The sequence below is a fragment of the Opisthocomus hoazin genome, chromosome 6 (genome assembly GCF_030867145.1).
Source record: "Opisthocomus hoazin isolate bOpiHoa1 chromosome 6, bOpiHoa1.hap1, whole genome shotgun sequence".
In the NCBI taxonomy this organism is placed as follows: domain Eukaryota; kingdom Metazoa; phylum Chordata; class Aves; order Opisthocomiformes; family Opisthocomidae; genus Opisthocomus; species Opisthocomus hoazin.
Genome location: NC_134419.1, coordinates 55,133,989 through 55,147,940, shown reverse-complemented (window position 1 = coordinate 55,147,940; position 13,952 = coordinate 55,133,989). Strand labels below are relative to the sequence as shown.

General features: G+C 49.4%; 1 protein-coding gene across 2 annotated transcripts; it reads left to right on the top strand.

Annotated features, from left to right (window-relative positions):
* Positions 1–337: 337 nt before the first annotated feature.
* On the top strand, positions 338–11,840 carry PLA2G12B (phospholipase A2 group XIIB). Of its 2 annotated transcripts, none has more exons than XM_075423194.1 (4): positions 338–692; positions 6,898–6,974; positions 8,526–8,691; positions 10,355–11,840. In XM_075423194.1, the coding sequence occupies exons 1-4, from the start codon at positions 458–460 to the stop codon at positions 10,471–10,473; spliced, it is 597 nt and encodes a 198-aa protein (XP_075279309.1). In that variant the 5' UTR covers positions 338–457; the 3' UTR covers positions 10,474–11,840. The 2 variants fall into 2 exon arrangements, with proteins under 2 accessions (XP_075279309.1, XP_075279308.1); XM_075423193.1 differs by having other exon boundaries at positions 6,898–6,986.
* The last annotated feature ends 2,112 nt before the right edge of the window (positions 11,841–13,952 follow it).

Below are 13,952 nucleotides of genomic sequence, written 5' to 3'. Positions count from 1 at the left end.
AGGTGTGCTCCTCAGTCCGCTGATGATCTATTACTCCTGTTGCCCGAGCCGCAGAAATTTTGGACAAAGAGATACTCTTCATCTCCCAACCGGCTGGGGAGAGAGCGGGGCAGCCCACACAGTGCCTCGGTGGGGCGGGCAAAAGGGTCTCCTGTATGCCACACAACCTGGGCAGGCACCCCAGGGAGCCATCCCCGCCGCAGGCACTGACCCTGCTCCAGCGGGATTGTGCAAAATCAAACCCTGGTTCTTCTCCGCACGACAAACCTGGTCCAAATCCCCACAGCGCACTTTGCACTCTGATTGCAGTGACCTCACGCCGGCTCCCTCGGCAGTGTTTAAAGTCCAGGGGAGTGGGGTGCCCACCTGCCTCCTACGCACAGCAGCTCGCTCCCACTCCTCCCTGCCTGCATATCTGCTGGAACAAGGGCTCTGGGGCCGGGATCTGGACTGCAGCATGCGGCTGCTTTTTGAGACAGTGGTTCTGTGCCTGACCCTGGGCTTTGGGCAATGCAGCGAGGAAACAACACAGGAGAACACCGTCCACCAGGCTCCCCGAGCAGAGTCATCCTATTCAGACTGGGGCATCGAGGCCATCCGGGACAGCTTTGAAACGGTTAACAGCTACTTCGACTCCTTCTTGGAACTGCTTGGGGGGAAAAACGGTGTTTGTCAGTACAGATGTCGATATGGTAAGTGAACCTCACTCCTCTCTCCTTATCCTTTCCCCTCTTTCCCTCTCATGTGGAAACTCACAGCACTCTCCTTCCCCAAGGCCGCAACCAGCTCCTATCCATGACCGGACCCCTGATACGCTCGGCACAGAAAAGTCACTGCAGAGAGCCATAACTTCTCTGCTAGTGCCAGCACAGGGACACTGAACCCTCATCTTTCCCTCTCACCAAGAACAGTCTGATCTTGAAGCCACGTGCCTGCGTGCCAGGGGACAAGAGGAGAGGACGCAGGTTTTACAGAAGGACATACAGGGAACCAGGCTGCCCAGCTGCCTGGACCCTTGGAGAGAAGGACCTGAGTAGGCAGTGAGGCACCGGAGGGGAGGACGAGAAGTGCCTGCAGATCTGACTCAGAAGTGGTTGTTAAGTGTCGCCTGTGGCCCTAACATCAGCAACCTTCGGAGTGTCATTACTCAGCAGTTGCGACTTGGCTAGCAACATGGGTTGGAGAGGGGGAGATAACAAGAGGGTGAATGAGACTGGCCGTCACCATGGAGGAACCTTTAGTACTCGAGGTGGAATGAAGCAGCTGCTGCTTGCCTTGGACGCTAGAACGATTTACCAAAAAGGAAGAGTTTGGTTCGTCCTGTGGGCAGGACGAAGGGGGTGACACCTCAGAGTGAACAGGGCAGGAGGCACACAGGCAGGGCAGGGGACTGGGTGCGCAGCGGTGCAGCAGGGCCAGCCCCTGTGGTGCGGGTCTGTGGGGCGCTGGGCAGGTGGAGGCACAGGCAGCACCAGCCATCAGCAAGGTACTTGCTGAAACAACCTGTTTAGGATCATCTAGGAGGTTTCCTACAGAACTTGTCCTCTCCCCAGCCTCCCATGACTGTCCTCACAGCAATAACTGTCCTCTGTCACCACAGCCTGCCCATCCACAACTGCCCATCAGCCCTGCTTCCCCCAGCTTCATCCCACATCCCTAGTGACTGCCTGGGCAAGATGCTTGTGAGCACAAAGGAGATTTCAACCCCTCTCCTTCCCTGAGCATTGGTTTTCACAGACATAGACTTCACGCTTTGGAAAGGTCCCACCAACCCAGTTTCAGTATGTATGCACCCCATTTCTTTCACGCTGCGCCTCTCTAGCCTGCACGGCGTTGTCTGTAATGGTCCCCCACAGATGCAGCCGGAGGGAAGCACCTCCCATCCCTCCCAGGTCAGCAGCAAGGGTGCCGGGAGAAACAAGGATGCTGCAGGGCTGGGACCCGAGCTCCTTGTCAGGGCAAGAGGGCAGATGGGCCACCCTTAGCCAAAGCAGGGCCACAAGGATAGTTAAAAATCAGCATTAAGCTGTTAGGTTGTTCTGTTTTGTAAAGAACGTGTATATATCTGTCCTCCTGCTCCTGCCAGCTCTGGGGCCCCATGCTCACAACAAGCCAGGCATCTCAGCCCATCACCTCAGCCCTGCAGCCTTAGTCCCTCAGCCCAGGGCCCCACAACGCTCCCCGGCCAGGGCTGTCTCTCTCCAGCAGCTCTGAAGGGCCAAGGCTGCTCTGTGGGGCCCATTGGTGCTGCCAGCCCTGGCAGCATGCACCCTGGGGGAGCAGTGGCTGGAGGAGGAGACCCTCGTCCACACCACGGCATGGCTCTAGCACACAGGGTGAGGCCATCCGCCCATCAGGCAGCCCAGCCCCAGGTCCACACTGGCAGCCCCATGCCATGCGTCACAACCTCCCTTTGGGTCCACGACAGTCTCCAAATTCAGAGCAGAAAGGGACCTGCCCTTCTCAACGTGGTGACTTAAAACCCGGGCAGTGGGGATAATGTGGCTGAGGCCACAGCATGCTGGAGGCGAGGTTTGGGAAGGCTGATATTCAGAGCTTGTTTCAGGGTGTGTCAGGGCTCACCAAGTCCTGGAGAAGTCATTGGTTTTGGGCACAACCCCATGCTGGGGCTCTCCCTGCCACTGTCTGGGGGGCAGTGGGAACAGCATCTCCACAGAGTGGTGCAAATGCCTGCGCTGAGAGCATCTTACTGGAGAAATGCTTTACCTAGAAAGCAAAACAAACAAGCACATCTTTAGCCCTCTTCTTGTCCTCTGTCGAACGACTCATTAATCACTGGCTGAAGGAGGAAACTATTGAAACGCTGCCCATGCGCCATCAAGGGCAATCGCAAATTGCAAGTGGACGGGATGCAGGGACAGTCCTAAACCAGTGACACTAGGTATCTGTGCCCAGGAGAATGAACACAAACCATCTTTACCATCTTGCTGCTGAATCAGTGCCCAACTGCTTTTTCCTCAGGCAAGAAGCAAAAATTATGCCTTCTACTTTCTCTCATTTCAGCCAAGTGACACCAATAATAGCTTATTTTGCTACGATAAAGGTCAGGAACCACCTGTGATTGCCACATCCATCTTCAGCTGAGCACAAAGCACTTGGCTGTTCTGGCTGTAAGACTCTCCTCCCTCCTCCTGATTTTTCAGCAGCTAGTGAGGTCTGAAAACAAACAAGTTAATGGATTACTCCCTTAAATCAGGACATTAGGGTTACACTAGCATTTGCTGGCAAATATTCTCCTCCTCCTTACAAAATCTCTCTGGGCATCTCAGGGAGTGAAACAGCCTGAACTGGGAGTAAATCCCTTGGGAGCTTCCTTGAGCTGTCTGGCCAGGCAGGACTTCAATGTTTTGCCCAGCATTTCGTCCTGAGAGGCTTAAGATGAGGAGGCACATCCAGGCTGTGGGAAAAGAGCCTTTGAAGTCAGGCTCTCCAACACAGTGCTAAAAGGCTGTGGTAAGTATGGGATATGTCTGTCCGAAAGCCTGCTTATCTGAGACAGAGAAATAACAATGGACCTCTCAAAAGAGCAAGGAGCCCCAGGACCATCTATTCACCCGGAAATACATTCACCTCCCCCTGCCCGTGTACTAGTACTGCAGTGTCTGAGACCTCCTGCATTGCCAGCAACTGTTCTAGCCAGCTGGCTGTTTTCCAGTCTCTCGGCATAGCTACAACAGCTTGAAGATATTAAAATGCATCAGGGAAACTCGCTTCCTATTAGAAACTCAACTTCAGTTCTCTAAGGCCATGCCAACAAGGCAGTGCACCCTGAAATACATCTTTGTCCGAAGAACAGGCTTCCTGAGCAATGCTGTTCTACACACGAGCACCGCTCTGCAGCGTGCTGCTGGGCAGGTCCTTGCTGTGCCTGCAGCTGTCTCTCTCCCCAGCTGCCCTGCAGCAAGCAGGCAGACCACAACAGGCCCCCGGTGAAATACAGCTAGCAAAATAGCCAGTGCGACCCACCAAGTCCCTTCCCTGCCACAGATGTGCCTATCAGGATGGGCAGGCAACAAATGATAACAAGAGCACAGAGTCAATGCTCATGTAGAGTCAGGAACGCCTGTTATTTCTGCTTTGCTGTTGTTTTCCTGCTAGGCAGAAAACAGGATGTGGAGAAAGGCTAACTGTGGTGTCTCGGACTTTATCTGGCTAAGAAAGAGTTCAAAGGGGCACTTTACAAATGATTACGCTTTGATTTTCAGAGAGGAGGGGGGCAGGTTTCCTACAAGAGCTCATCCTGAAGGCAGTTCAACGTTTTGTTGATCACCACAATTCTCATATGAGATTCTTTTCTTCTCAGGACAACTTTCTAAGACATTATAACGTCAGTAACTTCAACTTAATGGAAAGTTTTCTCTGGAAACAACGTTACCTCCATACTTCCAGATAGTCTCACTTGTACTCTGACTTAACCACCTTATCCCATTAATTGACAATGTGCTGCAGGAACATAATTTATCATCAGTATTGCAAGCAAGTCATTAAAATTTGACCCCATCCTGCAAAATCCACCTTGGATTTTCAACTTTCCACTGCCTCCTACCTCAGTTTAGGGACATTTGAATTCCAAGTCTCAATTCTCACCCGCTTCCAAGTGAGCAACTAGGCTGTGAATTGCACTGAGACCTGGGCGCAGCCCTTCTCTCATTATATTGTTGGGGAGCACTGGGTTATAGATTCAACCCATATCTAGACATAGTCCCTTCTGTCTATAGCATAACCACCAAAATAGTGTAATGTGCAATGTGCCACATACTCAGAAGTTACCTTGCATCAGCATACCTCAGAGGACTTCTGTTTTGGTGCGAAGATAATCCCGTAATGATGGTGTGCTGCAACCAGCTGATCCGTGCTCTTTGTCTGTGGTTAACTCAGCTCTACCTGCTCCAAGCAACAATGCTTTCTGCACTAGAAAATTACATCTGGAGCACGAAGCAGATCTGACCTATTCAAAAGGGGCCAAAAAGGTAGAAACACAGCAGTAATTGCTGTACTGAGAAATAAATTCCCACACAAATGCCATCACTTGGTGGTAAATGACAACTAGAGAGATTTATCTTGGCTTGCAGACAGCTAAATCCTTACTGCATTTCTGTAGGACTGGAAAAAATTGGCTATTGGCATCTCACAGCTGGACAGGATTTCAGTTTGTTGTTTATTTGTTGCAAATCTGTTGTTTAAACAAAACTGCTCAGACAATTTTTAATTTAGAAGGTGCTGGGAACATTCCTACGTAAGACTTATTGAGGCATTTGGCTGTGAGGTCTTCTCCAGAACACAGAAGGTTCATGGCTGTATTAACCACTGGTACTTTGGGTACCTTGACAGGAAAAAGGGGAAAAGCATCTTAAATGATTATCAGTGCTGACAAGAAGAAAACAGTGGAAATCAAGCTTAAAAGAGCCCAACTCTGCCTGATGGGCTAAATTAGATCTATTTTATGTCTATATACTAGCGGTGCTCAGGGAAGCAGAAACTTAACCCTAGAGATGATAGACATACAGAAGGCTCAACTCACACATGTTTTTGTTGGAACATTCACACAGCTTACAAAGTTTTCCCAGAGCAGGGTTCAAATGTCTTGTTTTAACACATCACTCTGCATGTGAGATCTCCCTTTTATAAACCCAGCTGGGACAGAAACAGAACAAGCACTGAACACACATCAAGGGACAGTACAGAGAAACCCAACTCCATGATGGGCGGTCTCCACCACTTCTCCAGGGAAGAATCCTTTTCCACCTTGACACAAGCTCCTCGCACAGTGAGGTCAAGGCACACGAGCAGCCTGGTGACTTGTCCTCCCCAAACCGGAGGTGTTAGGTTAGATGGAGATGGGGGCTGAGGTAGGGATGAGAGAAAGAGAATGAGACAAGGCAGGGAACAGACCAATCTCCTTTCCACATGGACAGTTTCCACCCAAACCCTGGGCACCCACCCCTCACACCCAGAGCATTCTGTCAGCCATACATCAAGCCCCAGGATGGGCTGGCAGGCAGACAGGAGGGCTTGCACACCTTCAAAGCAAAGTAAAACAGATTAAATTGCTGCTGAAGCCACTGTTAGCCAATTTTCTGCTGGACTCTTTCTACATTGAGTAAATAATTATCCACGGAGGAAATTCTTGCTCCTCTATGCATATTACGAAGCCTATTATGGGCAGGCAGAGATAAAGGGATAGAAACTATTTGCAAAACGTGACAGTGTGTCACCACACACAGAAAACAGAACAGACCTTCTGCTCAGCGCAAGATCCGACATGGAAGGTCTAGCACAATTTTGTGGAGATCCATAGCTCACCGACACTCTGAGAATAAACTGAGGATTGAAAGAAATCCCCTTGCTAAGTTAGTAGTTTAGCGGGCAGTTTCATGCAGGAGTTAAAAACACAGCTGGGTGATCCCAGCTGTGCAGAGCTCTCAGGAAGCACCTGAACAAGCTCCTAGGAGATTTGGGAGGTCTGAGGCTCTAGCTCCAGCATGGAGGGCTGCTCAACTGCAAAACCCCACGCTGCAAAGGGGGACTTGTCCATTTGTAAGAGCTGGGGAGAGTCCCAGACCCAGGGACTGGACTCAGATCGGCTTAAACATTTGAGAGGCATTGGGGACCCAGTTCACACACAACACAGTGCGCCAGTAGCCATGCCAGAGGCGGTGCAAGCTAAGCCAGGCTGCAGAGCCTTGACAGGACTGATCTGGGAGCAGGGCCAGTGTCTTAGACAGCTCTAGTACCTGTCCTTCAGTCTCTGGGTCTCCTGTAAGAGAATGAAGTGTTTGGGGATACAGATGGAAGGGGAGCTGCCTGGCACTCCCTGCTTCTTTGTGCTACTCTTGGGAAGACTGGCTTTGCTAACATTTTTCCTTTCTCTCTCAGGGAAGGCTCCAATGCCGCGACCTCACTACAAACCCCAGGAACCGAACGGCTGTAGCTCCCATTTTCTGGGGCTCAAGGTACCTCAAAGTGTATGTACTGCCACATCCACAATCCCCAAATGATGTGACTCTCTAATCACAGTAACCAGCTAATAATACTGGGGAGGGAAAAGGCTTAGCTGTGCTATGCACTGACTGTGTGATGGGTTCCCTTCACAGCTGAAGCCAGAGCTCTGGAAAAGGGAGGAAATATCACTTGTGTTAAGGGACAAGCTATCTGCCTGGGACTGCCAAAAGACATGGCTGCCTGCTGATGCCAAGCAAGGCAAACATGTCAGTCTGGGAAACATTAAGATCTCAGCTGCTGGTGGCAGCGGAAAAGGAGTCACATAGACAGGAGTTATATTTACGAAGGACTGGCCTGTTGCTCTGGTTGTTTCAGTAGGTCCTGAGAAAGAGAAAAGAGAAAGCTTCCCAAGCAGATTAGCACTAGAAGAAGAAAAGGGGTACCTGACCAAGCAGAGCACCAGTGTGGAGAAACGTATTTTTATCAAAGCCCTGATCAATCCTGTGCCCTTATGACAGGGAACACGTTCAACACAGTGGCATAGCATAATGTGCAAACAGCAACACTTGAGTGTATTCTGCATACTTGGCCCTTCGTCCCCTCCCATGCTTTTTGCCCTTGCTGAGCACTGAAATCAACCGACAGGCTTTAATGCTGCACCCATTCACCACTTTAAAGGCAATTAATGAAATCATATTGGAATCACCAGGAAAAGCACTCCCAGGAGGCTCTAAGAGCAGGAACTGCTACTTAGCTCATGCATTACTGCTGCCCATGAAGTCTGCAGCAATTAGGCAGATTCCTGCTCTGAAAAACCCTCCCTTTACAGCCCATTTTTCATGTTAGATTAGTTCCTTAAACTACATTTCACTGTACACCTTGTGGGCATTTCTGCGGTACCTCCTCCTTATGCAGGCCGTCATGAGCACTAAGCGCAACGAAGAAGCAACTCATCTCCTAAATATTACATGAGGAAGGCCAAAAAGAGGAAGAATTTATAACAAGCTAACAAGTCCAGCCTCTCCAGGAGGCAGGCCTTCTACCCCAGCACCCCCATGGTTATTAGCTAAGCTTGCTGTTTACTTCCAAGCGAGCAGAACTCCTCTGACCAAGCTCTATTTGTTCTTGGCCTCACAAGTGCACCTCTGAGAAGTACGGCATTAATAACACTTAGAGCAGACTTATTAGGCCAAGAAGCAGGACTTGTCAGGTTGCAGGAAAAGGAGGAAGGAGAAAAGGGGCCTTTGCCACTGCTGGCAAGGACAGGAGGCTCTCCGATGAGCTCTGAGAAATGAGAGCTAGCTAATGGTCATGGAGGGACTGTTCCCCACTCTACACCAGAGGTTAACCCCCCGCGACAGAGAGGAGACAAGGCAACATGGCCTACCCTGCATTGGACCCACACTGCTGTCGCTGCTTTCCTTAGATAGCGAGGGAGAAGCTCGTCTCCCTCCTGCTGCCCCAGCTATTGGGGGAGCTTCTGGAAGAGGACCCAGCTGCAACTGTTTGAGCCTGAGTCCAGCACACAGCCAAGCAACACTTATTTTTCTCTCTTTCCCCAGCTAGATTTGGGCATCCCCGCCATGACCAAGTGCTGTAACCAGCTGGACATTTGTTATGACACCTGTGGGGCAAACAAATACCGCTGCGATGCCAAGTTCCGCTGGTGCCTCCACTCCATCTGCTCTGACCTGAAGCGCAGCCTCGGGTTTGTCTCCAAGGTGGAAGGTAGGCTTCCCAGCTCGCATCCCCTGCAGAGGGAACAAGCAATGGCAGGGAGGGAGGGGGTGGGCAGGGAGCCCTTTCCTTGCCAAAAGAAGCAAAAATCTGCAGTAGGAAGCAGCACATCTGTCCTGTGCTTGTCACAGATGGGTCAGAGATGAATGAGAACACTGAGATCTTGTCCCCTCCACGCACATGTCTGTCCCAAGACTGGAGACCTGAAGTTGACATTTAAAAAACATTACAAAACACACGTGGAAAGAAAAAAAAACAAAAAAAAAAAACCCTAGAAGCCACTCCTTCAACCCTTGGATTCCCTCCCTGAGAGTTTAAACAGCTTCAGGGGAGATCAAAAAGCCTTCCAGAGCCAGTAAGCCACACACGGAAACCCGTATGTGGCCAAGGGCCAACAAACCAGGAGAGCCAAGGGCAGAGGCCCTCCGGGATCTGGTTCACAGATAAGAGATGACGATGGCACCAGAGACACACCACAGCGTGGGTGGTGGCGGAGCCATTGCAGGGAGATCTGGATTGCTCAGAAGCCTCTGTGCTAACAAAGCTCTAGACATGTGTCAGCAGCTCAAGAACCACCCTGGTTTTGCCTATTTTTTCTGAGCCAAGCCAACTCTGCCTATAGTCAGCTAGGACAAGATTCCTCCAGCATCTCTGACTTGGTTGCCACAGGAGGCACAACTGTTGCTAACACTAAGGAACCTCTGAGCCGTCCTCTGCTCCGCTTGCCTTGTGCTCTATACCTGCTGCTCCCTGTCCTCAGGGCTGCTCTGAGCAGCTCCCGTCACACAGTCCTCCACCACCTTCCCAGTTATTATCTAGGACCCTTTCCACTGAGTCACCAGGAGTTCAGAGAAAGCAGGCAGGGGAAGAGCAGCTCTGCTCCCTTCATGTGGGCACAAACATCCCAGCTGCAGCACTGCCAGTCACGCAAAGCTTCACTTTTCCCACTGACTCACTACAGCCTCTCCAACCCAGCAGACTCCTAAAGCAGCAGGAGCAGAGCGAGGTGGTTGGAGAGGCTGAGATGGAAGGAGACTACCAAAGGCAGGGTCTTCCCAGATCTATTGTGCATACAGCAATCAGTGTTAGTGCCAGTGAGTAAACCCTAAAAGACCTGGTATTAGGCCTATTTATTTATTTATTGACAAGCAGTTTTGGGTGGTTTTGGGGGGAGACAAGGGGCTAGTAGCTCCTTCAGACTGTACCAATAGCTCTGCTGTTGTAACCACAGTAGAATTTTTCATACTGCCTGGCAGCTGTCATTGTACCTCCCAAGATGCAGAAAAGGTTGGTTAGTAGTGGTTATAGGCAGCTGTGGGGAAAGACAGTTATATGGAGGTCTTCTGGGAAATCTGTTTGGTAAACAGTGCTATCTGCCGTGCCCCAAATGCTGCATCAACTAGAAAAGCCTCAGAGAGGTAGGGGGGGGGGGGGGGGGAGAGGAGAGAGAAGTTAGTGCCAGATTAGTATCACCCTGGGGAGAAAAGAGCCCCCAGTTCAGCAGAAGGAAACCTCTAGATTTATAAAAATGCATACCCAGAGAGAAAAAACCGGCTCACGCTTCCAGCTGCAGATACCACACAACTCGGTGCAGGGCTCAGGCTAGGGTGCTTCCACTTGTTGCTTACTTGCCCGATCTTTCCCTTCTCTGCAGCTTGCGAATCCGTGGCAGACACAGTGTTCAACGCTGTCTGGACCCTGGGCTGCCGGCCTTTCATGAACAGCCAGAGGAGTGCCTGCATTTGCAGCGAGGAAGAACGAGATGAATTGTGAGGGAAAGCAGATGCCTGGCCTCCACGAGCCTGCTGCCCAGTGTCTCCTCTCTGATACCGCACTTCAGCACAGTGAACTCTGTCAGCCCTCTGGCCTGGCACAGGACGGGGGGGGAACCTGGGCCAAGCAATACACATCAACTTCAGCTTTTGGGCAGAGGGCTGCGAAAGGGGAGACAGCCTGTGGGTAGAAGGCAGCGAAGCCTGCTGTCCACCACAGACACAGTTCAACAGCCCTACCCCTTTCCAAGTCCATCAGCTTGAATGATCTGATGCCAATTTTCTCTGCGGGCTGACCAGGAGAGGCAAGCAGGATGCAACACTGGTTATAAACAAGGGGCTTTACTTGTTTGCTTGCCTTAGACACACGTGTATTAGCTCCCCCCGCCCCTTCACTCTCATTTACAGTGTAAGGCATTGGGTTTCTGCAGCCCCTGAAAATCCCAGTCCATGGACACACTATTTACAGTTTTCCACCACTGGTGACAGACTGAAGAAGAGGGGTAATTTGCTTCCAGTATGTTGCTCACGCCCATCCCTGACACTTTCCATCCTATCATTACTCACCCTGACATCCCTGCTTATTTAAAAACTTTGTGGATCCTAAAATGACTTAAAACATCCAGGGATTTGGTAAGTGTGAGGACTTTCAGTGTTTGTGATACAGGCACAATTCCTGTTTGGGCAGAAAGGGACCAAAGCCCATCACATCTGAGACATGGAATCTCCCACAGCCTCAGGAGAGGAAGCTGCTTTTCTTTTGCAGTGTCATCCAGATCTGTTTAATTACTTTCCTCCTATATCATTTAACAAAGCTTTTCCCTTAGGATCCCTTTTGACACAAAATGGCTGGTTATCCACCTCCATCTTTTGCACGAGGGATACAGGAGGCTCACAGTTGCCTCGGATGAGATATTCGAAATCCCAGAGACCTACCTGTTGGGTGGCAGGGCTTGCATGCTACCTCTGTGGGGCAGGGACACTGACAGCTGAGGAGCCATCAGCAGCCTCAGAGAGCACTCTTCCTAAAACATGGTTAATACTTCCATCTGCTATCGGGAGCTTTTCTTGCATGCAAAATTAGGATTTAAAGTGGTATGTGGAATTTCATCTACATATAGCATTTACAGACAGCTTTCATCTGTGCTTCTTGTTGAAAGGAAGTTGCTACCGGGTGTGTGTGCCATGCCACATAAATACTTCAGCATCTTCTGCAAACATATTTATGGTTATGTTCTTCCATCTGCCACAGAAAAGCTAAGGCTACAGAAGGGTGATATAACAAGAATGGAAAGAGTCTGTCTTAGTTACTTTTCTTCTAGTTTGTGTTTAAATGAACGTGTGGAGCTATAAATTATTTAAGCCCTATATGCCTGTTCTTGCCAGTCATCTTTGCTTTACAGTGAACAGCAATGAGATATTCATCTGGCCCCAGACAGACTGAGACAACAAGAGCCCACCAGTATTAAGACCAGGAAAATGGAATGACCGCGTGAGGGGTACTGGGATGTTTTCCATTGAGGACCACCTTAATTTACACTGATCAGATGCAATGACATCCTTTCCTAGCTGTGCTAATGCCACTGGGGAGTGAATGCCGCACTGCCAAGGTTCATCACAGTGTGTGTCTATCAGAGCATGAGGCTGGACAGACAATCTGATCATCAGTCAAAGAAACATATATTTTTGGCTAGGGACGCGAAAGAAATATTCCTTGTTCCAGACACTTCCCAAACTTTGTATTTTGTTGGTTAAATGGTGCCTGTTGCCAGTTTTAAATGTGAGCATACTCTTGTGATTAAATGACACAATTTAAAAAAAAAAAGAAAAAATATCTATCTTGTCTACGCTCGATAGCTGACCGATTGGCAAATGTTTTAAAGCATTTCATAGTTCAAGTGATATCAGATTAAAGCCAGGCCTAGCAACTGATGACAGATGATGATATACACTGGATAAATTGAAAGGTTCTGAACAGAATCTCTCTATTCACACACTGATGCATTGGAGACACTATTAATATAAACCAGGCATTTCTTCATGCTTTCAGACCGCCATTCATCCCAAAACACCACAGACTGCTGCACACAGGGAGTTACTGAATAAGTGCATTTTTCACTACAAAGCTAAACTGTGGTAATCTTAAAAAACCCATGAGCAGCTCTGTAAGGAAACTTTTGAACATTGAAGTGGTGGCAGTGACTCAAGAAAACCACCAGATAATCCTGTGTAGGAGAAAACCACCACATGAACTAGTCAAACTTCTGCATCAAAACTAAAAATCGCTTGCCTTCTGTGCCGCTCCTGCTACTCAGTGGTGTACAGCCCCTGAAGCAGCTGATCACAGGACTCTCCAGGTCAGTGCACAAACCTTACGACATCTTTGACATCTTCGCTTCCACCCTCTTCTGAACAGGAAGACAACACTATGCTCACCTGATGGCCTTCTGTCGACTTTGCGTATTGGCAGGATTATTTGCAACTCTTGCTGATCTTCAACCCATTTGGCCAACGTGCCCTCTCCTAGTAATGGCTCCTCAAGCAGCAATCTCCATTTCTGCTGAGAACAGAAGGCATGCACTAGGATGGCAGGTAATAGGTGTTTACTCCTGGACATCCAATGTTCAGACTTTCACTTTACAACCTAAGAGAGAATGAGATGACACCAGCCAGAACACCAACCGCACATACATCGGGCAGCACTGATGCAGCTTGGACGTAGAACTATGGTTGGCGGTGCTGGTCCGACCCTCGGGAGCACTCGTTGGGTACGTTGCCTTCTTGCACACGCAGTGCCTACTTGTGCAGTGTGTTTTGCTCTCACTCTGTGGCATGGCAGATTAAATTAACCAGACAAACAAATCCCTTGGCTCTTACATGAGTTTGGCCTTTGATTTCATGACCAGGATGGAAGCAAGAGGTAAACTGGGGAGAGCTAAAAGACTTTGAAAAATGGTTTTGTTTGTGCCTAGGAGCCACACTCTCCACGTCAGAGTAGGAATGGCCACAGGGCAGTGGCAGATAGTAGACCTACTATCCTGCTTGCAGGGCAAAGCAGACACCTTCCCAGACCACCCCATTCACATGGCCACACAGACCAGTGTTTCCTCCTCATTTCTCTTCCAGATTATTCAACCAAAAAGCTCCAGAGCAGCAAGGCTACCTTCATGTGAATTTGTCAGGAAGAATGAAATAAAGTGCACAATAACTAAAACAAGCCAGCAAATTAACCTCTCCATCCACCACTCCCCCACATCCCTTTCACATAAACAAAAACCACCAGTTCCCTCTCCAGAAGGCACTAGCTAATTAATTTCATTTCCCAGCTCTTGTTTTATCAAATCAAGTGTATTTAGCAGTGGCTGCCTGAACAAAGAAGGGATAATGGGAAATTGCCCACATGGTCCTAATGCAGACCTGAATCAGCAGAACCAGGAGATGCACAACAATGCAAGCAGGAGGCTCTTTCATTTCTTCTTC

Excerpts from the sequence above, each read along its gene's own strand:
- PLA2G12B (XM_075423193.1), top strand. The coding sequence starts at position 458 with ATGCGGCTGCTTTTTGAGACAGTGGTTCTGTGCCTGACCCTGGGCTTT. Across the intron at positions 693-6,897 it reads TCAGTACAGATGTCGATATG|GGAAGGCTCCAATGCCGCGA; the intron begins GTAAGTGAACCT and ends TTTCTCTCTCAG. Across the intron at positions 8,692-10,354 it reads GTTTGTCTCCAAGGTGGAAG|CTTGCGAATCCGTGGCAGAC; the intron begins GTAGGCTTCCCA and ends CCTTCTCTGCAG.